Raw genomic sequence first — 26,601 nt, forward strand, 5'->3', positions numbered from 1 at the left:
CCCCAAAAAAAAGGGGAAGTCATTTTCCTCCAAAACAAGCCTATTTTCCAAAATCAATAGAAAATGATTTCCGTTGACTTGATTTCCAAGCACATCCAAACAATGGAAACTTGAAAAATGATTTCCATAACTCATTTTCCAGGTTTCCGAACACACCCTTAGTTCATTCATTGTGGATATTTAGTTCATTCATTGTGGATATTTAATTCATTCATTGCGGAACACACCCTTAGTTCATTCATTGTGGATATTTAGTTCATTCATTGTGGATATTTAATTCATTCATTGCGGATTTTGTGTTATTCATTCACTGTGGATATATAGTTATGAATTTGTGGATATATAGTTATGAATTTGTGGATATAATTCACATTATGCACACAAAAAATGTTATTGTCGGGAATCGAACATGAATTTTTTTTTTTTAAGTGGGACGCGCGTTTTTAGTCAAAACGACGTCGTTTTTGCAACCGTGTGCACCATACATGGTGCACACGGTTGCACAGCATAATTTGCGCTAAGGCTATCTTTATTCATACAGTGTCTCACTTTCAAAAGCGGGCCCTACTTCCACGTCATTAATTTACCATTCTTTTATTATTTTTCCTACATTCCGACAATACTCACTCACTCCAAAAAATGGACCTACTATCATATCACATTCAACAACAACAACAACAACAACAACAACAACAACAACAACAACAACAACAATAATAATAATAATAATAATAATAATAATAATAATAATAATAATAATAATAATAATAATAAAACCGAAAACAAAAAAGTTAAGGATATGGGAGCTTTTCCATGTATACAAATATTGATCGTGTTGAATACAATTCAAATAATATATATGATTGTATCAGATACAAAAACAGAGTAGCGGTTGAAAAACATACAAGGCATACTACATATCCAACCAGCAAGCTAAGGAAACATGTAAGACATTTTTATGGCATTTGAAAATCACCATTAAAAGCCAAATCTAAGACCTTGATCTGTATACCCAAAAAATAGGCATTACAACAAGCTAAGAAGTTGAAGTTTCACTACTAAAGAGTTAATAACCAAAATGGTCTCTCGACTTTGTTGTAATTACCAATTTAGTCTTCAATTACCATTCTTACCCAATTAGGTCCTCAATTATGTAATCTTTGCCTAATTTAGTCCTCTAGTTGATGGTTAAAATTAGGGGAAAAAATGTAATTTCATTAGCTTTCTCCATCTCTCATCTAACTGTGCGAAAGAGCGGAAGGTGTTGAAGCTCTTGAAAGCTCTTATGTCCAGATCTCCATATGAAAGCTCTGACATTCTATTGATTGCATATGCTCATTGTCTTGTTTGCTAAACATATGATGTGTTTAATTTAACCCTGCAAGTCATTTTGCTTTGTATATGAGTGTAAACTTACTGTCAACTTAGTGAGGCTTGAATCATTAAAGCTTTGGTTTGAACCTACACTTGTGTGATCTCCAGTTATTGTCAAGATGCTTCGATCTCATGCAACATAATTACAGAAAGCATATGAGCAATATGAGTTCTCTTTTTGCTTCCTCGTATCTCATTGCTGAATGATAGTCGAGGGACCATTTTGGTTATTAACTCACTACTGAATTAACCAAAGAGATTGACAACCATTTCAAAGAAGGTCACTGACCAAAGGATGGTGGTAGAAACGTTGCACTTTGGTGTTCATATTTGAATACCTTTCATTGATTTTGTCCATCTCCACCCCTGCAATCCCAACATCATCTTCAAGTTTTTCGAGTTTCTTCTGCAAGACCCGGCATGCCTCGAGGCCAAACTCCAACTCCTGTTTCGTGTCTGCCACTGCTTTCTTCTTCTTCCCTTCCATATCTTCAAGAGCCTTCGTCCGCGTTGCCTTCAAGCTCCTAGCTTCCATCACGGACTTCTTAGCTTCATAAATCTGTTCCACCCTGCAACGAAGCCACCCAATTTCCACCTTTGCGAGCTCAAGATCACTGACTAGATCGAGCATGGATTTGAGCTCCACAGCCGCGATATTCAGTATGTCCATGGTGTCCAATCTCTGGTATACACTGCACACGATCTCCAGGAAAGAAGAACGACATTCAACAGATTGCAGGGAACTTCCCTTCACAATATCCCCATACCTCGCAAAGATTTTCTTGATAAGAGGTGCGTTTTCTGGCTTCACCCTGTACCCCCTATCAACCTTTACCAGAAAATTATCCCGTGCTGAGCTAACTTCCTCGTCATCATTAGAGCCTACAAGCTGTAGGATCTGTGTGAGGTTAATGTTACTAGATCGCGTTGAATGATAAGCAGCAGGCTTGCATAAAACATCAAAAAAGAATGCTTCCCATTACAATCAACCATAATTAACATCAAAAAACAAAACTAAATCAAGATGTTTAAAAGGCAAAACAAACTTGAATTGCAATAGTACCTCTATTTGGTGCTCAAGATTGTGAGGAGCAGCAGCATTATTCATATGTTTGGGTCCTGGAATAATACGTTGGCCACGCTTTGTGGTAGAAGGCAATGATGCCTTTGCCTGGCGAGTAACATATCCATGGCTAGGGGAAAATCCCTAAAATAAACCATGAATGAACAGTTAGTTAACAGAAAGTTATTGAACTATGAATTTGAAGGAAAATGACAGCGATCATCATATGAAAAGAAGATTCGGATTTAGGGCACATACTGCCTAAGGTGTCGTTAGCCCTACACAGAATGCTCGATATATATGCACATATATAGGAATTCCGGCCAGAACAGAAAGGAAAGGGGCTTTTACCGGAGGTGGCTGCGCCGGCGCCGACGATGATGAAGGTTGTTCGGCTAAAATATCCACGGGAACATATTGAAAGGTCTCCCCTTTCTTCACCAAATACTCCATTATTCCTTCTCCACCTTCAAGTCCACTCTGCACCTCGAGTTCTTCTTGACCTAGGTCTCTTCGACATTTTTGCTTCCGCTTCCAAATCTCTCTCTCTTTCTTTCAAGTTTGAGGCAAATGATAAACGAAGAGAAAGAAGAGAAATAGGGTTTCAAATTTCTCCCTGCTCTCAGTCAAATGCAGTTCGTAGAATCAGATACCTTTTGCTCGGTCATTACCCCGAGGAGGAACAGATTTCATTTTGGATTCCAAATAGGGAAGGATTTTGAATTTAGGCAAAAGAGGGAATAAAGCATAACAAGGCTTTTTGAATGCCTTTTTATTGTTAACCATAAAAAGGATTTCAGTATGCCTTTTTATTGTGGAATAAGGTTCAAATTGGCCACTGAACGTAACCTGAAAATGTAATTAGACCACTGAACGAAAAAAAAGTACAATTAGGCCATTGAACACTCAAAAAATGTGCAATTAGGCCACTGAACTCTTCAAACGTATGCAATTTTACCGGATAGCAGGTTACCATCAATTTTAGCAGGTTACCTGCTTACGTGGCAACTTAGTTGGCATTTTTAATAATTTTTAAATAATTGTTAATAATTAATTTTAATAATAAATTTTATAAAAAATTAGAAAAAATTAAATAAAAAATAAAATAAAGTCGTTTTTATTTTTTTAAAAAAAATTAATAAAAAGTTATTATTAAAATTTATTAAAAATTAATTAAAATTTATTAAAAATGCCAACTCAGCTGTCACGTAAGCAGATAACCTGCTAAAATTGAGGGTAACCTGCTATCAGGTGAAATTGCACATTTTTGGAGTGTTCAATGGCCTAATTGCACTTTTTTTTCGTTCAGTGGCCTAATTGCATTTTCAGGTTACGTTCAGTGGCTAATTTGAACCTTATTCCCTTTTATTGTTAACCATAAAAAGGATTTCAGTACGCCTTGTTATTGTTATTGTACGCCTTTTAATACGCCTCTTTCCGTGATTAATATTTGTGATTAATAATGATTGTATATTGATTTAACAATGATTAATGAATAATGATTTTGTATTGATTTAATAATGTTTAATGAATAATGTAACAATGATTACTATAACAAGAGTGATCCGGCCAACCAGGTGTGGCACTGGTTCACGACATGATACACACAGATACTAATACATATATGCAATTTAACTTAGTTAAATTTGTAGTAAATTTTTGATTTTAACATAAATTCTTTCACTTGCAGGCCCCATTAAATATCATGGATGAATAATTCATAATTCAAGCATGTATTAATGACTGAGTTATTGAGATCAATTTGATGTATACAATACCATCAATTATTTTTACATATGTAATTTTTTCAAAATAGTACATCATCATTATTAAATGATTATAATATTATAATAAATATATCATTACTAATCAATCAATATAATTCATTAACTAATCATTTTCTTATCATATTATATAATTCATGAACTAATCATTTTCTTATCATCACAAAATCGACTTTTTAAATAATAACAAGGCAAATATAAATCCTTTTTTATACTATTAGAAGGATAACAAGACAAATCTAAATCCTTTTTATACTATGACATAACAAGGCAAACGGAAATCCTTTTTATGGGTATTCCTTCTTTTGCCACTTTTCAAAAATTGGTACTATTTGGAATCCATTTCAAAGTTTAGTCACCATCGGAGAAAGCACCCTTGTACTAAACATGAGGGTAATTATTCCACACAATGGGCATGTTCAAATATAACATCTCTCTTTTCTCTTTTTTTTTTTCTTTTTTTGTGAAACTTATTTGATGTAGGTCTGTTTTGTAAATAAACTTTTGGTGTGTTTGGTTTATGAGTTACATATCAAGAATTGAAATCAAAATTATAATTAGTGTTTGGTTGACAATTTTTTAAAACACAACAATGAAATTTAATTAATCCTTTATTGCCTTTAATTAAAAATTTTATTCCCTAAATAAAACGGGCATCATTTCAAGAAATCTAATTTTTAAATTTATATTAGTGATTTTAGATTTTTGTTTTGTTCATATCGATACTTTTGATGTTATTATATATTTATATTATGATCAGTTGTCTTAATTTTTTTATTTTTGTATATTTAAAATCTTTATTCTCCTTTCAAAAAAAAAAAATCTTTATTATCATTATAAGATTATACATTACCAAACATCAATATTGATAATCATTCCAATTTCACACTACTACGAAACATGCAAAATACTTTTGTTGGAAAAATAACATTAAAATTACATTTTAAGTGGCTATTTTGTGGTACAATTATAAGTGGGGTCTACTTCCGAAATGGGTCGTAATGGGTTCGGTGCAGCCTTGGGGCCGAAACTGACACAACAAGGGTTCGACCCTACCATGGCAGCAGGCCAACAGACCAGCAGTGTGGGTTTAAATTCAATAGTTACGGAATTAATCTCTATTAATTTCAATTTTAAAATTTGAATTTATGTCCCACATAATTGCCTTGATGTTTCAGATGTTACAAGGCTAGGATTAATGGCCTTGTTTAATGTTATTGAAGTCCAACAGTCCTATATAAGAAGGTATAGAGCAACAGAAATTTTACAAGAACAATAAGCATACACACTTGCACGGTTTTAGCTCCAAAAATCTCTGCTTCTACTCATTTCTTGTCAATTGTGTTCTGCTCGTGCTCTAGTTCGACGGGTTCTTTCGTTTTGGTGCTCAAATGTCGAATCGTAGTACATTTTATCTGGGAAACCTAGGCCACAACGCTCCTAGCACTTTTGGGAGGTGGCAAATAAGGTTTTAAGCAAGGTTGCAAAAAACGTTAGGCGCCCCCTAGGCTCCAAGGGGGCACCTAGGCGCTATTTTTTTTCATTTAAAAAAAATTAAAATTAAAAATTGTGAAATTCCTAATAAAACATAAGGTTCCTCTAGTTTTTTCTTACAAATTATTTACATAAATGGTTGTAAAATCGTTTTGAATATTGTTAAAACCATCTAAATACATAAAATTTAAAATTAAGAACAAAAGAAGCATTTTTTGGAGAAATTAGAAGACCAAACCGCCTTTTGACAGTTTGCGGTGTATAGATCTCGAAAAAATATGCGATTTGAAAAAAAAAAAAAAAAAAAAAACTAAAAAAAAAACTAAAAAACGCCGGTTCGACCGGCCGGTTAGGCGCCCAGTTCAGCCGATTAATCGCCGCCTAGCCGCCCGGCCGCGAAGGAGGCTGATTCCAGCCGAATCGTCCGCGGGGCAGGCAGCGCCTAGCGATTTTTGCAACATTGGTTTTAAGGAAAATGAGTGTTTCGCTTGACTCGTACTTACCCTCTATCTTGCTCTCCTTCCTTTTGCGGCTGGGGAGCTCAAATCCATGCTCAATCTCTTGAACTCGCAAGAGTAGAGATTGGGTGAAGCCACTGCTTTTCTTCTTCCCTTCCAGCTTCCATCATCGACTTCTTAGCTTCTTAAATCTGTTCCTCCCTGCAACGAAGCCACCGAATCTCCACCCTTGCGAGTTCAAGATCACCCAGCAGCGATATTCAGTATGTTCATTGTATCCAATCTCTGGTATATGCTGCACACGCTCTCCAGGAAAGAAGAACGGTATTCAACAGATTGCAGGGCACTTTCCTTCACAATATCCCCATACCTCGCAAAGATTTTCTTGATAAGAGGTGCGTTTTCTGGCTTCACCATGTACCCCCATCAACCTTTACCAGAAAATTATCCGGTGCTGAGCTAACTTCCTCGTCATCATTAGAGTCTACAAGCTCTAGGATCTGTGTGAGGTTAAGGTATCAGATCGCGTTGAATGATCAGCAGCACTCTTACAAATTTCGTAGTTTTCTGGTCGTCTATTGGCAGTACTACTTGTTGCATTATGGACTACTTGTGTTTCATCATCATCATCATCAAAATGCAAAGGGAGATTGTGTGGAGCAGCAGCATTATTCATCTGTTTTTAAAATAAACCATGAACGAACAGTTAGTTAACAGAAAGTTATTTCAGTGGCTGCTGGAGATAATGCAGCAATTTCGAATCTGGCATTTAATTTGTGGGAGCTGGGCTGGCAATATCAACATAAAGATTTCTGCAGATTGATAGCCATATAGATTTCTGCAGTCTTCCCACTTTCTCCACCACAGAAAGAAAATGAAAATGAAAAAATAAAAATTATTTTGTTTCAGAAAAAATCAAGAAAATTAAAACAACAAGCTCATATTCCAGTTGGGATAACCTATCAGTACAAACGGAATAGTTACATAATAATAAGACAATATTTAACTATGAATTTGAAGGAAAATGACAGTGATAGATCATCGTATGAAAAATGATTCGGATTTAGGGCATGCCGAAGGAAAAGGGATTTTACCGGAGGCGGCGGCGGCGATGATAATGAAGGTTGTTCGGCTAAAATATCCTCTTTCTTCACCTTTCTTCACCAAATACTCCATTATTCCTTCTCCACCTTCAACTCCACTCTGCACCTCGAGTTCTTCTTGACCTAGGTCTCTTCGACATTTTGCTTCCGCTTCCAAATCTCTCTCTCTTTCTTTCAAGTTTGAGGCAAATGATAAACGCAGAGAAAGGAAGAGATATGGGTTTCAAATTTCTCCCTGCTCTCATTCAAATGATAGACGCTGAGAGAGAAGGGAAAGGAGAAAGGGGAAAGGGGAAAGGGGTTTCACTAAGCTTCAACGGCAGTTCACAGAATAACATATACATTGCAGGTACTAAAGATATGGGGGTAATTATTCCACCCAATGTTTTCAAAATTCAAATATAACATCTCTAGTAAATTTAAAATGTTACTTAAAATTTATTGGAATAAGGATCAAATAAGTTATCAAATGATACACCAAAATGTAATTAGACATTTCACCCCAAAAAAAAAATGTAATTAGACAAATTGAACTTAAAAAACTTGTAATTATATTCCTAATCTAATCAATTTAATGCATTTCGTCTAATTTAAAATTTTTCAAGTTTCTAACCAGTCATTCCAAATTTAAAGTATTTTTTAAAACTAAATATTTAAAATTTAAAAAACAAAAAAAAAAAAAGATTAAAAAGAAAAGGTCTATGCCGAAGACGAAGAAACCATCTTCGTCTCCGGTGGCGCGACATTTTTTTAAAATTATTATTATTATTTTAAAAAAATATTTTAAATTTGATTTGACATGTTAGAAAGCGGAAAAATGGGTAAATTACTAAATTAGACTAATTGTTTTAAATTGGTTAGTTTAGGAACCCAATTGTATATTTTTTTTGAGTTCAATGGCCTTGATGAGGAATATACCTCGGGTTTAGGTTCCCCGTACGCTCCGTGCTCCTGTTTAGGTCAGGGTCAAACGGTTCGGGTCCTGGTTCACAGGTCAAAGTCAAACCCGCCCACGCTTGGTCCTATAAAAGGGGCATTGACCCTCCATTTTAGGGCTTCCTCTCCTTCTCCTCCGCTAGATCTCTCTCTCTCTCTCTCTCTCTCTCTAGCTAATGCTCTCCATTCGCTCTAGAAAACAAGAACATTTATGAATAAAAGAGTTATTTGAGCTACTTCTTGTCTACTCTACATTGTTCATACATATACTATAGTTTGTACATACGATATACTCTCTACGTACATCGGGTAATTAACTGTATCAAATGGCCTAATTGCATTTTGGTGTGTAGTTCGATTGCTTATTTGGCCTATATACCAAACTTATTTGATGTAGGTTGATTTTGTAAATAAATTTTGTGTGTTTGGTTTATGAGTTTACACATCAGAAATGAGAATCAAGATTATAGTTATTGTTTAGCTAACAATTTTTTAAAATGCTGGGATTTTTTTTAAAAGCAAAACATTAGGATTTAATTACATCTTTATTTAAAAAACTTCATTCCTATACTACATTGTAATAGAGTCAATAGTACTAAAAAAAAAAAACTTCATTCCTTAATTAAGAATGGGTATCTTCTATCATTTCATCTAATCTAATTTGGTCCTAGTGTTACAGGGTATTTCCAATTTTAGTCCACCATAATTTTTTTTGTCACATTACAACCACTATTATTGAATGCGTTCTAATTTTAATCCACCGTTAAAATTTCTGTCAGTTAACCGTTTAGTCCAAGGGTACTTTCGTCTTTTTATGTTTGTCTTTTCTTTTACCCCTTCTATGTAGAAAGGGTGATCCTCGACGGCATCGACGTGCTCTCCATGTCTCTCGCCGGCGGCTCCGGACCAGGGTGGGGATGATAATCGCCAATACGGTCGGGTCGACTTGATGCCCAATCAAATTAAATTAAGCCAAAATTACATAATCATCATTATCTCAGAATGGGGAAACACTATATTATATTTATAACTTGTAATCAGTCAAAACCCTACTCTTCATCTCTCTATCTGAAATCTTCTCAGTTTCTGAAAATTTCTCGATGCACGCACAAAGAGATTAATGGTAGGATTAACCATGCATTGCCGAACCCAAGAGACGGCGAGCTAATCATCCAATTAGTTACCGGAGCCACGACGACGCCATCCGATTCGGACGTCGACGCCGTGCACGACTACACCGTCGAATTCATCTTCGATCATCACTACGAACTGCAGTCCTTAGACAGAGCTCTCCGTTTCTTCACCGGCAAACTCGAAGCAAACCCCCCAAAGCTGTCGTCATGGATCCCGTCTCAGAATGGGGAAACACTCTGCTCGTCGTGGTTGACCTGGAGATCCATGACCTAATCCCGTCCACAGCTACATAGCCAAGCTCCAGAACCTCTAGTCCAATCTTGAACCCCTCGTTGACCCATCGGATTTCAATTCTGCGCTCATCCTTTTCTTAGGCGATTATTGTGATAGAGGACCAGACATCGCGAGCCTTGGAAGGCCGACGAGTCTCCGACGAACAGAGGACTCTGCCATGGCAAGGGAGGGTGGTGTTGGTCTCGGCGTGGTCGCGGCTGGTTGTGAACCTGTTCGTCAACCGCCTGAGATTGTGAACTTGGTCGCGGCGTCAACGACGGCGGCTTCCTCAAATCGACGACGGACCGGAATCTGAACAATCTTCGACTTCGGCGCTTCATCAATCGGCTCACAAATTCAGAATCTGAATAATCTTCGACTTCGCCGTCTCTATCTCCGCCCTCCGGCCAGCTCAAATACACAATGGCAATTTATATCCTACACCACGGCGCGCGTTGCACTATGCGTCCAGATGCAAAACGACCTCGTTTTAATTATTTTTTTTTTGAAATTTCCCGCCCCAGTGAATGGCAGTAGTTTTTTCTTAAAAAAAAAAACTCGCTGTTCAAGAATGTACATAATGTTATACTAGAATACACATAATGTTATACATGAATGTACATAATTATATAACAAAATATACATACTCTTTTTAAAAGATAATACACATAATCTAACATAATACATAATAAACATAAACTTTTAACATAATACACATCAACTCTTAACATAATACACACAAATTTTCTGATTCGGATGTACATAATTGTATAAAAAGAATGTACATAATTGTATAAAAAATACACATAACTGTATGAACCAATACACATAACGTTGTGAACAAATACACATAATCTCAGCAACTTCCTACCGCGCCTCCCAACACTACCCAAAACGACGTCGTTTTGAGAGGCGCGCGGCGCACAGTGCTATGTGCGCCGTGGTGTAGGATATAACGATTGATACACAATTTTCTCATTTCCTTAGTCAACACTCAAACATAGTCTCAAAAACCCAAAATATCTCTAGACTACACGGCTTCTTGACGGAAATCTTAATGTGGACTAAAATTGGAACACATTCAATAACAGTGGTTGCGCAAAAAAAAATTATGATGGACTAAAATTGAAAATGCCACTATAACAGTATGACCAAAAATGGAATTCACTCTTTTTTTTTTCTTTGATCTTTTTGTTTCATATTGATATTTTGAATGTCATTATATTATGACCAATTGCCTTAATTTATTTATTTTTGTATATTTAAAGCATTTATTCTCATTATAGGGTCATACATACCCAAACATTAATATTGATAATCATTCCAATTTCACCCTACTACCAAACATGAAAAAAACTTTCACCAAAACTCATTACCAATTTACGATTTTGATTCCCTTGTGCAACCCAAAAACACCCTAGTAAATAAATTATTTTTTTTTAATACCATTAACTCTATTACAATGCAGTATATATTCATAACTATTTTCTCAACCTACTAAAGTACAGAGAGTCAATAAATAGCGTCTCCACTGACGCTTGAACACACAACCGCCCATGTGATAATTCAACTTGGTACCATTGGACATGATTATGTGTAATATGTGCATGATTTGATTACAATTATAAATTATTTCTCCTTTTTCCCGTAATAATTTATTTTAGGTACAAAATCCATTATAAAATTGCATAATATGAGACACAGAAACGCATAACACAAGCACATACACATGTTTTATATTTACTTTAGTTTAAGTACAGAATCAATATTCTTAAGGTATATAATTGCATAACATAAAACACAAAAACGCATAGCACAAGACAAAATGACATGTTATATTTACTTTACTTTGGGTACAGAATCAATACGCTTAAGCTACAGAATTGCATAACATGAGACACATAAATGCATAACACAAACACATACACATGCTTTACAGTTGAAAAAAAAAAAAAAAAAAAAAAACAACAACAACAACAAATAGTTGCCGTCAAAAGAGAAAATTACACTTTTGGTCTTGTGACTATTGTGGTATTGTTAATTTGAGTATTTGACTTTAAAAACTATCAATTTAGTCCTGTAACTATGCAATTTTTAACACATTTGGTCCTCCTGACCAAATCGCCAGCCAAATGTCGCCGGAAAAACGCATTTTCTTTAATATTGTTTAATCATGGGTTAAAATGGTCATTTTAAGCTTTAAAAAAAATGAGAAAGTTATTTGCTTTTGCTTTCTGCTCTTGTGCACGAAGAAGGAAGCAGGAGTGCGACATGGAAGTGTTGGGGATGGGTTTAGGCGTAAATCGCAAGCATTTCATTGAATTTTGTGGACAACGAGTGGCCGGAATAACGTTAGAAATGCCGGCAACGCTCCGATGGCCAGAGGAATGCTCTCGTAGAATTAATTGTAACTAAGATCGAGCGTCTACAGGCTCTGGAGCCTACCAAGCCCCACCGAAATCCCGTCGGAGATAAAGTTCCGGCTGATTCAAAGAAATCTGAGGTTCTGCAACTCCGAAAAGCTTTCCGGAGGCAATCGTCTTCTTGAAATTCACCGAGGCAAAGTGGGCAATTGAGTCGTCCACCGCTCCATCTCCTTTCTGGTACTTAAAGATGGCGATGGACTTTATTCGAGCTTCACCCAGTCCATTTTTTTCGGCGGCGTTGCAGGGTAATTCCTCTCCAGTGAGCATAGCATACGACGAGGAGACAAGCACAGCCCGGACTCCGAAGCCGCAGTGAGCTAGCAACTCCGCCGGACCGCCGCAGTGCCGTCTCCGCCTCTGATTTTCGGTCAGAATTCAGAGGGTACATTTTGTATATTTTACTTCTTTCTTGCCAAGCGTATTTTGCCCAGCACCCACTTGTTGCTCTGAGTGCACCGGCCAAAATGCTCTGAGTAATGAAGAAGAAAAACAACATTGTCCGCAGGCGCATCACCCACCTGCGTATTTTGAACAGTGTATTTTGCTTTTCCGCAGGCGCATCAAGGAAGAAGAAGAAGAACATTTAGCTTAAAATGACCATTTTAGCCCCATGATTAAACAATTTTAAAGAAAATACGTTTTTCCGGTGACATTTGACCGGCAATTTGGCCGGGAGGATCACATATGTTAAAAATTGCATAGTTACAAGACTAAATTGATAGTTTTTAAAGTCAAATACTCAAATTAACAAGACCACAATAGTCACAGGACCAAAAGTGTAATTTTCTCGCCATCAAAATTAAAATTCAATACTACGCCTTTTAGGACTAGTCCATGGTATAACAATTATGGTCTAACTTGCATTTGTAGGCAATTTATATCGTGCAGGGCGCACATTGCATTGTGCGCCCTGGTGCAAAACGAAGTCGTTTTGTACATGTTTCGAAAATGTACATAATTGTATAATGAATATACATAATTATATATCAGAATGTACATAATTGTATAACAGAATACACACTTTTTAAAAAAAAAGGTAATACACATCATCTAACATAATACATACTCTTTTTTGAAAAGATAATACACATAATCTAACATAATACACATAATTATTAGTGGCCATTTGTAAAAACCGCAATTAAATTTGTGTCACTAAATGATTCATTTTTTGTAGTGCACTCCTGGAAATAAATTGCAGCAGTTGGTGGCATTTGAATGCCCAGCACTGACCAACATTTCTTGGCTAGTTTGCAATCAAGAAATAAATGTCTTATGGATTCTCTTCCACTGACCACTGTTACACAGTAAACATAGCTCATCGCAATGCACTTTTTTAGATTGGAGGAGATCTTTTGTTCGAAGACACTCAGCACAAACATTTTCAATTTCCAGAACAGTGACCAATTCTGTTTATTTTCAGAACTTAAATCCCCATTAAAGATCTTGTAGCAACTCTTGACTGTGAGTTTATCATCCTCTTTTGGAGCCCAAATAAGCTTATCATCCACCTAATTCAACCTCAATGATGTGAACTCCCTGTTCTTTTGCAGGCATGTCAAAATAGAAGGTCACTGACCAAAGGATGGTGGTAGAAACGTTGCACTTTGGACTTCATATTTGAATACCTTTCATTGATTTGGTCCATCTCAACTCCTGCACTCCCAACATTATCTTCGAGTTTCTCGAGTTTCTTCTGCAGCTTTTCCAACTCCTGTTTCGTGTCCGCCACTGCTTTCTTCTTCACTTCCATCTCTTGAAGAGCCTTTGTCTTCGTTGCCTTCAACCTCCCAGCTTCCATCATGAACTTCTTAGCTTCGTAAATCTGTTCCACCCTGCAACGAAGCCACCCAATCTCTACCCATACGAGTTCAAGATCACCGACTTGATTGAGCATGGATTTGAGCTCCCCAGCCCCAATATTCATTATGTCCGTGGTGTCCAATCTTTGGTATATGCTGCACACGATCTCCAGGAAAGAAGAACGACATTCAACAGATTGCAGGCCACATCCCTTCACAATATCCCCATACCTCGCAAAGATTTTCTGGATAAGAGGTGCGTTTTCTGGCTTCACCCTGTACCCCCCTTCAACCTTTACCAGAAAATCATCCCGTGCTGAGCTAACTTCCTCGTCATCATTAGAGCCTACAAGCTGTAGGATCTGTGTGAAGTTAAAGGTGCCAGATCGTGTTGAATGATCAGCAGCAGCACTACTTGTTGCATCATCAGCAGCAGGCTTGCATAAGACATCAAAAAAGAATGCTTCCCATTACAATCAATCATAATTAACATCAAAAAAGATGTTTAAAAGGCAAAACAATGCAGTAGTACCTCAGTTTGGTGGTCAAGATTGTGAGGAGCAGCAACATTATTCATCTGTTCGGGTCCTGGAATAATACGTTGGGCACACGGCTTCGTGGCAGAAGGCATATCATGGCAGACAGTTGGAGTACTCAGAGGGGCAAACCCCTAAAATAAACCATGAATGAACAGAAAGTTATTTCAGTAGCTATATATACTTGCAGTTCTGGCCGGAGATAATGCCTGATATATATGGACATATATAGGACTTCCGGCCTTCATGCTAGAACAGAAAAGAAAGGGGCTTTTATTACCGGAGGTGGTGACGGCGGCGATCTTGATGAATGTCGTAAAATATGATGAGTGGTCTCCACGGGAACATATTGAAAGGTCTCCCCTTTCTGCACCAAATAATCCATTATTCCTTCTCCACCTTCAACTCCACTCTTCTTCCTTGACGCCGCACCTTGATTGCTTCTTGGCCCCGTTCTCTTCGACATTTTTGCTTCCTCAGCTCGCTTCCAAATAGCTCCCAACCTCCTTATCTCTCTCTCTTTCAAGTTTGAGGCAAACGCAGAGAAAGAAGAGAAATGGGTTTCAAATTTCTCCCTGCTCTCAGTCAAATGATAAACGTTGAGACAGAAGGGAAAAGGGAAATGGGTTTCAGGTATCGCCATCTTTTTTCTTCTTCTAGTAAGCTTCAATGGTGGCAGTTTATAGAATCACAAATACATTGCAGGTACTAAATATGTGGGTAATTATTCCACCCAATGTTTGCAGGTACTCCCTAATTTTACAATCGTTATACCGTGCACCAAGGCGCAAATGTGCGTCCCGCGCGTCCCAAAACGATGTGATTTTGTATTCTGTTATAAAATTATGTGTTTTCAGGTATAAAATAATGTACATTCGGAATAAGGGATTTTTTATCATTTAAAAAAAGATTATGTGTTTTTTGGTATAAAATTCGTGTTTTCTATTATATAATTCTGTACATTCGAAACATGGGAATTTTCAGTTATACAATTCTGTGTTTTCAGGTATAAAATTTCGTGTTTTCTATTATATAATTCTGTACATTCGAAACATGGGGATGTTCAGTTATAAAAATTCTGTGTTTTCAGGTATAAAATTATGTGTTTTCAGGTATAAAATTATGTGTTTTCTATAATACAATTCTGTACATTCGAAATATGATTTTTTTTTTTTGGTTAAGGGGTTAACAGCAAACACGTGAAAAAGGTACAAAACGACGTCGTTTTGGGACAGGGCGCAAAATGCATTGTGCACGGTATAATTTGCCCTAATTTTACTCTATGATGTGGCGGGTTTGATAAGCTAGTTTTAGTTTTTTCATGTGGGTTCAATACAAATGTCTTTTTTTTTTTCTTTTTTTTTTCAACGAAAAACAGGTTTTATTGGCGACGAATAGCCCGACGCGTGGCAAAACCCCTTACATCAAACAATAAGGCCAGTTTAGCCGCAGAAGGCAGCAAGTGTAAAGTATTAAAAATTTTTGAAGTGTTAAAGCCGAGGCCAGTTGTTGCAAGAGCGTCCGCAACGTGATTGGCTTCCCTGTAAATATGTCTACTCCAAGATTTTGTGTGTAGGAGTACAAAATGGGAGTACACATAACATTTTCCTTTCAAATATAACATCTCTCTCCTTTCCGTACTTAAAACTTATTTGATGTAGGCCGGTTTTGTAAATAAACTTTTGGTGTGTTTGGTACACATCATTCGAATCAAAATCATAATTAGTGTTTGGTTTACAATTTTTTAAAACACAATAATAAATTTAATTAAGCCTGGACACCACCCACGCCGCCACCGTCGCCGGAATTTGTAGAAATCAAATTGCCAACGACCACCACCGGCGCACCCACTCCCGAGCATATACTCACCCACCAACGTCACCCCCGAAACCCACACCGCACAAAACCCTAATGCCATCGTCCACCAAAGAAAAAAAAAAAGTAAACAACAATGGAGTACGACAAAATACCTTCATCACCACCAGAAGCATTACTTTCTCAACGTTTGGACTGCCTGATGGAGGAGCCAATCATGGAGAATCCGGAACTACGAACGCGTCGCGATGAAATTGACGTTGAAGGAGTAAACAAAGAGTCGCTGGAATGCGATATTCGCGAGAAGAATGGCGTCGCTGGGAACTTTGCGGGAAGAATGTCGCCCCAGCTGCTATTCACGAAACAAAAGAGAAAAACGCACAAAGAACGTAAAATAAGATCAGAATATTGATACGGTAAGAATTTAATGCGCCTATGAAATTACACCACTACCCATAAATGCATCGCAGATTAAACAAAACCACCCCTAATCTTAACCGTCCAAATAAAAAAAGGGACGCACAAGATTGAATCTCATGATCTCACCTAACTGGGGTGGTCTCACCGGATCTTATATATATATAGTTTATACTAAAGGTATAATAGTATAATTGCACAATATTAATATATTTACCTAATAATTATTATGATAATTAAAGAATTAATTATTATACATATATTAGTATAATTGATAATGACAAGGGAAGAGAAAGCTAACATACACATATAGGATTCAAACCCACATTGTTCACCCGTGCCATTTCCATTTCTTTATTTAGAGAAGTGCAAATATTATCCTTTCTCCAAATATAATAAAAATGAAAGAATGGAGCAAGGTTAGAGAATTTTATAATTCGTTTTATCACATAAATTGAAAAAGTTCAATATATACACAAATATAATACTAAATGGAAAAAAAGAAAAAGATAACAAAAGTCAATAAAAATAATTATAACAACAACAACAATAAGAAGAAGAATTTAATAATAATAATAATAATAATAATAATAATAATAATAATAATAATAAAGAAGTAAAATGTTGTTGCGCGATAAACGTATATGTACAGAGAAGAAGGAAATAAAAGAAAACGGTTAGAACAACTTTGCAAATTACAAGAACACCCCTACTTTACTAATTCAATCAAGGGTGTTTGTGTCTTCTCCAATACCCCCCCGTAAGCGTGGCGTATACATATCATGTGTACCAAGCTTAGCCATGAAAACTCGAAAGAGAGACGTAGACAACGGCTTTGTAAAACCGTCTGCTGTCTGATTTTGTGATGAAACAGATAGAAGCTTTATGAGACCTTGACTTATCTTCTCACGAACCACATGGCAATCGATCTCTATGTGTTTTGTGCGTTCGTGGAAGACACTATTTTCAGCAATTGCCACTGCAGACCGGCTATCACAAAATAGAGTGGCTGGCTTTGTTGATGTGATTTGCAGATCACGAAGTAAGTATTCAAGCCATTGAACTTCACATACAGTGGCTGCAAGTGCCCGATACTCGGCTTCAGAGCTTGAACGAGACACCGTAGGTTGTTTCTTCGATCGCCAAGATATGAGAGATGCACCAAGAAAAATGCAGTAACCAGTGATGGACTTGCGTGTTTCTGTGCATGACGCCCAGTCCGAGTCCGAGAAGGCTTGAAGATGCAAATTTGTTTGTGCAGGATAGAATAATCCCTGACCTGGTGCGCCTTTGATGTACCTTAATATACGATGTGCAGCTGCTAAGTGAATGTCTGTGGGAACATCGACATACTGGCTTAGTTGTTGTACTGCAAATGTGATATCAGGCCTAGTAGCCGTAAGATACAATAATCTCCCAATTAACCTCCTGTACAAGCTGGGATCACTGATGGGATTTCCTTCATTATGAGTGAGCTTCAATCCTGCAACCATGGGTGTGCTAACTGGTTTGCATTCAAGAAAGCCAGCCTCCTCCAAGATTTCTAGAGCATATTTACGTTGACATATTGTCAAACCTGTTTTATCCATGTGTGCTTCGATCCCTAGGAAGTAGCTTAATGTTCCCAGATCCTTGATTTTGAATGTGGAATCCAAAAATTGTTTTAGGCTTTGAATCAGTTCCAGTTTTGCACTGGTGACTAGTATGTCATCAACATACACTAAGAGAGCAATAAAACTGCCACCTTCACCTTTTGTAAACAAAGATGGATCAGCTTTGGATTGATTGAAGCCAATGTGAATGAGGGCTGCAGTGAGTTTGGCATTCCATTGACGACTTGCTTGCTTCAAGCCATATAGAGATCTCGATAATTTGCACACTAGATTCTGCTTTTCATTCCCAAATCCTGGGGGTAAAGCCATATATACCTCCTCATTTAGATCGCCATGTAAGAAGGCGTTGTTGACATCTAGTTGATGAATGTGCCATGATTTAGCAATGGCTGTGCATAGAAAGGTTCTTATCGTAGTTAGCCTGGCAACCGGTGAAAATGTCTCAAGATAATCAATACCAAGCTGCTGTGTATACCCTTTAGCCACGAGCCTCGCTTTATATCTTTCGACGGTACCATCAGCTTTCAATTTCACCTTGTATACCCATTTGCAGCCTATGGGAACCTTTCCCGGTGGTAGCTCAGTGAGTTCCCATGTCTTATTCTCTTGGAGTGCAGTGATTTCTGCAAGCATGGCTTCTCTCCAGCAAGCATGTTTGACTGCTTGTGTGTATGTTTTCGGCTCATTTGTTGTAGATACTGCCATAGCAAAAACCTTATGAGAAGGCTCAAGATATTCGTAGGTTACCACCTTTGATAAATGATGTGGTGAGGTTCTGTTGTGAATAATACTGTCACAATAGTAGTCTTGAAATCTTTTTGGTGGTTGTCTCTGTCTTTCTGAATGTCGAACTTGGACAGTGTGAGTTGAATCAGAACCACCCATGTGATCTTCATTATGATCAATATGATCATTGGAGGTGTTGCTTCTAGATTCTAAGAGAGAATTCATGTTATCTTCAGTAGTATCAACATGATCATTGGAGGTGTTGTTTCTAGATTTTGAGAGAGAGTTCATGTTATCTTCAGTAGTATCAACATGATCATTGGAGGTATTTCCTCCAGAGGCTAAGAGAACTTCATTTTGGTCACATCTGTTGCAGGGTGACATGTCTACAGGTTCTCCATGTGGTTGCTGATTCATTCGATGGCTAAAATCCACATGTTCATGCGTGGGGATGTTAGGTAAGGATGGAACCATGTTCTGCAGGCTAGTATCAGCTATGTTCTGCAAGTTAGTTTGGGAAGCAAAGGGAAACTCATTCTCGTAGAATACCACATCTCGAGAGATGAACGTGGTTCTTGCAGCTATATCATATAGTATATGACCCTTCACACCTGCAGGCACTCTAATAAACACACACTTTCTGCTTCGTGGAGCCATCTTATGTCGTGAGTTAGATAGGGTAGCAGCATAGCATAAACACCCTAGAACTCTTAAAGTGCTGAGATCAGGAGGCTTACCATATAGTTTCAGATGCGGACTCAACCAATTAAGAACAGCTGATGGTAGTCTATTGATAAGATATACCGCATGCATAACACACTGTCCCCAAAGCTCAAGAGGGAGGCCTGCTTGGAATCTTAAAGCACGAGCTACTGCCAATATGTGTTGATGTTTTCTCTCAACTACGGCGTTTTGCTGAGGAGTATTAACACAGGACCTCTGATGAATGATGCCATTTTTGTTGAAGAAATCCTTCATATCAAATTCTAGACCATTATCACTTCTCACAGATTTGATGATTACCCCAAACTGAGTGTGTACCATCTTATAGAAATCTCTTATCAATTCTCGAGTTTCTGATTTATGTCTCATGAGCTTCAACCATGTATGTCTAGAATGATCATCCACGATAGTTAAGAAATATCTTTCACCTTTCATAGTTTCAACATGAAAAGGCCCCCATATGTCCATATGGACTAAATCAAAACATGCTGTAGATCTGGAATTGCTTGTGGGAAAAGGAGATCTCCTGTGCTTTGCAAGATGACATGTATCACACACCAAATTCTTTGTATTAGCAACAGATATATCAAGAAGATGCAATTTATTAACGGGAAAATGTCCCAACCGTTGATGCCACAACTCAGCGTTATTAAACTGCATGAAAAGACTATCATCAACAACAGAATTGGCACTAAATTCTGGTGGTTCATTAAGCAAATATAACCCCTTTTCCTCCTTAGCAAAAACAGTGATCCTCCCATGGTCCACTAGAAGACACTGACCACAGGCAAATAACAACATATGAGGGGTATTTTTCAGCAACTTATTTACAGAAATGATGTTGAACCTAAATGAAGGGATATGTAAGGCGTCATTCAACCACATATTATTTTTCAACTTTATATTTCCCATGTGTTTGACAGCTACACTGTTTCCATTTGGCAGATTAACCATGGCTCCTTCCACAACACGATAATCATCGAAAAAATCAAGAGAACATATTATGTGGTCAGTGGCACCCGAATCTACAATCCACATAGATGATGTTAAAGAAACAGAATTAATCTGAAAGAGGTCAATATACTTGCCTCCATTGCTAGGATCTGTATTGTTGAACTTGGGAACTAAAGTCACGGCTGCAGTGCTAGGTTGCTGACTATGTCCCAATTGTCCTTGAAGAAGAGATATTAGGTTCTGGATTTGATTAGGAGTGAAGCCATTATCAAACTGTGCAGCTGCTGCGTTGGAAGTGTATTGTTTTCCACCTTGTTTTAGACCGTAGATTTCATTCCGTAGAGACAATATGCTTTGTGCATTTCTTTGAGAAAAACTTCTTCTCAGATACAGAGGACTGTCTATGTCCTCGCTTGTGTTCCTCTGCGGAACCTGTACTCTTTGCGCATTGGCTACTGAACTTGCGCGAATGGGAGATCTGATGATTGGAGACGCCGGATGAGCTCCTTGACTGAATTCGTCGGAGCCGGAGACTGCGGCGGCGTAAGTTACTCGCCGCGGCTCTGATACCATTTCGGAAGTTTGATGACAAAGAGGTTTGATGGGAAGAAGAACAAAACCATTGATTTCCATTAAGTCTGCAAGGAGAAGAACAGAAACGTATATGTACAGAGAAGAAGGAAATAAAAGAAAACGGTTAGAACAACTTTGCAAATTACAAGAACACCCCTACTTTACTAATTCAATCAAGGGTGTTTGTGTCTTCTCCAATAGAGGAGAAAGGCAAAAGGAATTTTTAAAAAAGAAGGTGCGTTTAAACAAGATTCAAACCACCAATCTCTAAGCAGAAACACGGTAGACGCACATTTTACCATTTTTTCATTTGGAGAACTTAGGAATCAATGTCTCCAAAATCATAGAAAAGGCAAAGAATGGAGAAGAGATAAGATATTGGAGAATTAATTTTAGTAAATAAGTTTTTCATTTTTCCGTTTTTCACTTCTTCAATTTTTCATTTTTCTTGAAAATTCTTCAATTCTCCACTTTGGGTAAACAACCCCTTATATATTCATGTGCCCAGTTAGACGTAGTTAGTGCACTAAACGCTCTCAATCTAGGTTAGACTTTTATTCTCATTAAATGGACTCCACAAATTTTGTATTTGTAAGATAAAAACATCAAAAAATCTCACCCCATTTGTTGAAAACCTCCATCTTTTTTTTTTTTTTTTTTTTTTTTTTTTTTCAAATTCTCCAAAAATCACTCAAATGATTGCTCTAAGGATTGAATTGAGATCTTTTGGACAATTTACTTCAACTTTTGAATATAATATATGTGACAAAAATAATAAAATAAATTCAACTATATATCACAATGGTATTAGATCATCGAACAAAAAACAAATCAATTGAACCATTAAATCTTTTGAAACAATACAATTACCATTTTTAACATCTAACGATTAAATTTTGCTTATTTAGCATATATATGTATATATAGGCTTAGACTCTGGTGCAAAATATACCTCAGATGCAAAAGTGAGGAGAAATCTAAACTAATTAAATTTCTTTTAATTTTCAATTCAAAATGACTTTTTGGTTAGAAAATTGTTATGTTTCCATTGTTAAATTTAGCTTTAGCTACCATGTTCATTTCGAATTTGACAATTTTTAAATTTATTTTTTGTACTATTGATTTTGTTACAATGTACTCCGTAGTATTTGTTCATAACCATTTCTCAATCTACTGAAGTACAAAGAGTCAATATTACATCCACTGAAACTCGAACCCGCAACCTCTCAAATGAGAGAGTAACTTGGTGCCAGACAATTTTTTTTTTTTTTTTTAAATAGAGAAAATGGCGAGTTTGGTCCCTGAGTTATAGCCGTAGTGGCGACTCAGTCCTCGTGTTATTACCGTTTCCATTTTTAGTCCCTCAGTTATGAGAGAAGTTGCGAGTTTGGTCCATGATGCTATTGGTGTGTTGACAAAGTTAATTCCAGGGGTAAAGAAATAAATTCCTTAATAAAACTTGTAAACTTACCCAAAATACTTTCTTCCAAATTGACAAAAGCCTAAGTTGCTTATGTAATCAGAGAAGAAACTCTATTCCCGTTTTTCTAAAATATATAATTTCAATATTTCAATTCTATTTATTAAAAAAAACAACTTAAATTACAATTTTTTGACAAATACAAAAATTTGCTCCATAACATGGACAAGCTTGGTATATTTTTCCTCAATTAGCATAACTCCATGACATTTTGATGTGTAATAAATCATCATATCTACATCAAAAATTATCTCCAAATTGAGAGAAAGATGAAGTACCACAACTAAGAGATGACATCCTATAATTAATGGCTAAAGTAGTTCATCAATACGGAGAATATTGATTATTATTTATTTAAACATATATATAAAATAGAGAAACAACTTACCTGTGAATTTCGCAGCTTGGAAGTGGACGAATTTGAGATTTCAAAGCTTAGGGTAGAAAAAAAAAACATTCGGTTGTAGGTATAAGAAGAAAATAATAACGGTTGCGCAATGGGTTTCAACATAAGAAGGGGATTATAATTTGAAATTCCTATTTTACTCCTCTATTATTAAATTGTTTTAAAGTTTTATGTTAGCTGCAGACGGAATACTAACGCTAGGGACCAAACTCGCCACTTCGCTCATAACTTAGAGACTAAACTCGGATACGGCCATAACTTAGTGACTGAGTCGAAACTTGATTATAACTCGGGGACTAAAGATGCAATTTTCCCTTTTAAATATTCATTGATTACTATAAACTAAATTCGTAGACTCCATTATAAGTTCAAAAAGTTTACTTAGTAATCAAATAAAAAGACAATTGATAATATATGAAAGAGTACTTAGCAAAACTCTTTTGGGTATAATACAATAAGTATTATTGAGACATCTATAATATGCTATTACATTATAATTTAATGATCAAAAGTTTAATTTTGTCTTTTGGTTAGATGGAGAATCTCATCAGAGAGTTGTTGCACTATTTGTTATCACGTTGGAGTTGCTATAAGTAATTAAATACGTAATGTTTTTCTTCTTTAAAAAAAATCGTAATGTTAGATTCTAATTGCACTATTTGTTGTCTTACCACGGTATTTTATTGAAGGTTTTTTTAGTTAAAAGAACTCAATTTTATTATTCATTCAACTTAAAAAGTGAAATTGATACTCTTTTCTTCAATTAATATGTAACGTATCCAATTTAATTGTGGACTCTTTTTTTCCTCAATCAAGGACAAGGTACGCTAAGATTAATATGTAATGTGTCCAATTTCATCATTGACTAATTATGTTTTGTGTTGGTTAAGGTCTCATGGGTGACAAAATAGCCCTCATAAAGTTGAGGATAAATATATTTTTAAGATTCAAATTCGAGACTTCTGATTAAAAAATTATTGAATTTAAAGGTGTTGATAAGTAGGATAAATTATGTATTAGTACTAAACTAAATACAAACATGACTTCTGATTAAAAAACTACTGAATTTTATAGGTGTCTATAAGTAGGATAAATTATGTATTAGTACTAAATATAAACATGGTATGACTTGTTGCACCGAGTGCTATACAAATATTGATCGTGCTGGATACCATTCAAATAATATATATGATTGTATCAGATACAAAAACAAACCAGCATACTACACATCCAACCATCCAGCAAGCTAAGGAAACATATAAGACATTTTTATGGCATTTAAAAATCATCATTAAAAGTCAAATCTAAGAAGTTGAAGTTTCACTACTAAATCAACCAAAGAGACTGACAACACCATATTCATATCAAAGAAGGTCACTGACCAAAGGATGGTGGTAGAAACGTTGCACTTTGGACTTCAAATTTGAATACCTTTCATTCATTTTGTCCATCTCAACCCCAATTGCAACCTCATCTTCAAGTTTCTTGAGTTTCTTCTGTAGCTTTTCCAACTCTTGTTTGGTGTCCGCCACTGCTTTCTTCTTCCCTTCCATCTCTTCAAGAGCCTTCGTCCTCGTTGCCTTCAACCTCCCAGCTTCCATCATGGACTTCTTAGCTTCGTAAATCTGTTCCACCCTGCAACGAAGCCACCCAATCTCCACCCTTGCGAGCTCAAGATCACTGACTAGATTGAGCATGGATTTGAGCTCCCCAGCCGCGATACTCAGTATGTCCATGCTGTCCAATCTCTGGTATACGCTGCACACGCTCTCCAGGAAAGAAGAACGGTATTCAACAGATTGGAGGACACTTTCCTTCACAATATCCCCATACCTGGCAAAGATTTTCTTGATAAGAGGTGCGTTTTCTGGCTTCACCATGTACCCCCCATCAACCTTTACCAGAAAATTATCCGGTGCTGAGCTAACTTCCTCGTCATCATTAGAGCCTACAAGCTGTAGGATCTGTGTGAGGTTAAAGTTACTAGATCGCGTTGAATGATCAGCAGCAGCACTACTTGTTGCATTAGGGACTACTTGTGTTGCATCATCATCAGCAGGCTTGCATAAGACATCAAAAAAGAATGCTTCCCATTATAATTAACATTTAAAAAAAAAAAAAGAAAACTTGATCAAGATGTTTAAAAGGCAAAACAATGCAGTAGTACCTCTGTTTGGTGCTCAAGATTGTGTGGAGCAGCAGCATTATTCATCTGTTTGGGTCTTGGAATAATACGTTGGGCACACTTCGTGGTAGAACGCAATGATCTGCGTGCAGCACAGTGTCCAAGCCACGATGCCTTTGCCTGGCGAGTAACATATCCATGGCAGACAGTTTGAGTACTCGGAGTAAAAGTTTAGATAGTTAAATGTAAATTACTGATTGCATACACAGCAAGCAACAATTCCTTCAAGTCTTCAACCAACCATTCATTGCAGTGAAGGTCAAGTAATGAACATCTCTTAAACCGTATAGTTACTAAATTGGAATTCTCTCCCAAAACTAGAGCAAATACCACAGCCACAAGGCACAAACTAGAGTAAATTCTGAACAATCTTTTATTTCTCTAATATTTCACCCCATAATCACAAATATGTGATGTCTATTTGTATTGAACCGGACAAGTAAGAGAGTTTATGCTTGAATTTCATAATTCATAGAAGCAAGTGTATATTACAGTTCCAAAACAGTAATACAGCAACTGAACTTCAATGTGGAAAGTGGATGAAGCCTCCAAGCTCATAGAAAAACTATGGCATTTACATAATAATAAGACAATATTCAGGCCAAAATTTTAACTATGAATTTGAAGGAAAATGACAGTGATAGATCATCATAAGAAAAAAGATTCGGATTTAGGGCATGCCGAAGGAAAAGGGCTTTACCGGAGGTGACGGCGGCGATGATGAAGGTTGTTCGGGTAAAATATCCTCGAAAACAAATCCAAAGGTCTCCGCTTCTCCACCTTCAAGTCCACTCTTCTTCCTTGACGCCGCACCTCGAGTGCTTCTTGTTCTCTTCGACATTTTTGCTTCCAAATAGCTCCCAACCTCCTTATCTCTCTCTCTCTCTCTCTTTCAAATTTGAGGCAAATGATAAACGAAGAGAAAGAAGAGAAATAGGGTTTCAAATTTCTCCCTGCTCTCAGTCAAATGATAAATGTAGAGACAGAAGGGAAAGGGGAAATGGGTTTCAGGTATCACCATCTTTTTTCTTCTTCTAGTAAGCTTCAATGGTGGCACTTCATAGAATCACATATACATTGCAGCTACTAAATATAACATCTCTCTTTTCTTTTTCTTTTTTCGAAAACACCGTACCACCCAATGTTTTCAAAATTCAAATATAACATCTATAGTAGATGAAAAATGTTACAACTTATTTGATGTAGTCGGTTTTGTAAATAAACTTCATGGGTTTACACACATATGAATGTAAATCATAATTATAATTAATATTTGATTGATAATTTTTAAAAACACAATTATGAAATTTAATTATTCTTTTAATT

At 36.6% G+C, this 26,601-nt stretch overlaps 1 protein-coding gene across 5 annotated transcripts; it reads right to left on the minus strand.

Moving 5' to 3' along the window:
- Window positions 1-947: 947 nt before the first annotated feature.
- LOC109179689 lies at window positions 948-26,362 on the minus strand. Of its 5 annotated transcripts, none has more exons than XM_019329176.1 (4): window positions 25,976-26,362; window positions 25,258-25,395; window positions 24,575-25,150; window positions 950-1,768 (listed from the first exon to the last, which is right to left on the minus strand). In XM_019329176.1, the coding sequence occupies exons 1-4, from the start codon at window positions 26,114-26,116 to the stop codon at window positions 1,646-1,648; spliced, it is 978 nt and encodes a 325-aa protein (XP_019184721.1). In that variant the 5' UTR covers window positions 26,117-26,362; the 3' UTR covers window positions 950-1,645. The 5 variants fall into 5 exon arrangements, with proteins under 5 accessions (XP_019184724.1, XP_019184726.1, XP_019184721.1 ...); XM_019329178.1 differs by lacking the exon at window positions 950-1,768 and adding an exon at window positions 13,494-13,590 and having other exon boundaries at window positions 24,452-25,150; XM_019329179.1 differs by lacking the exons at window positions 24,575-25,150; window positions 25,258-25,395; window positions 25,976-26,362 and adding exons at window positions 2,438-2,581; window positions 2,789-3,095 and having other exon boundaries at window positions 948-2,320.
- Between the last annotated feature and the right edge of the window lie 239 nt (window positions 26,363-26,601).

Source organism: Ipomoea nil, unplaced genomic scaffold (assembly GCF_001879475.1).
Source record: "Ipomoea nil cultivar Tokyo-kokei standard unplaced genomic scaffold, Asagao_1.1 scaffold0943, whole genome shotgun sequence".
Taxonomy (NCBI): domain Eukaryota; kingdom Viridiplantae; phylum Streptophyta; class Magnoliopsida; order Solanales; family Convolvulaceae; genus Ipomoea; species Ipomoea nil.

Excerpts from the sequence above, each read along its gene's own strand:
- LOC109179689 (XM_019329176.1), bottom strand. The coding sequence starts at position 26,116 with ATGTCGAAGAGAACAAGAAGCACTCGAGGTGCGGCGTCAAGGAAGAAG. Across the intron at positions 25,396-25,975 it reads CATCGCCGCCGTCACCTCCG|GCAAAGGCATCGTGGCTTGG; the intron begins GTAAAGCCCTTT and ends GTTACTCGCCAG. Across the intron at positions 25,151-25,257 it reads ATCTTGAGCACCAAACAGAG|CCTGCTGATGATGATGCAAC; the intron begins GTACTACTGCAT and ends GTCTTATGCAAG.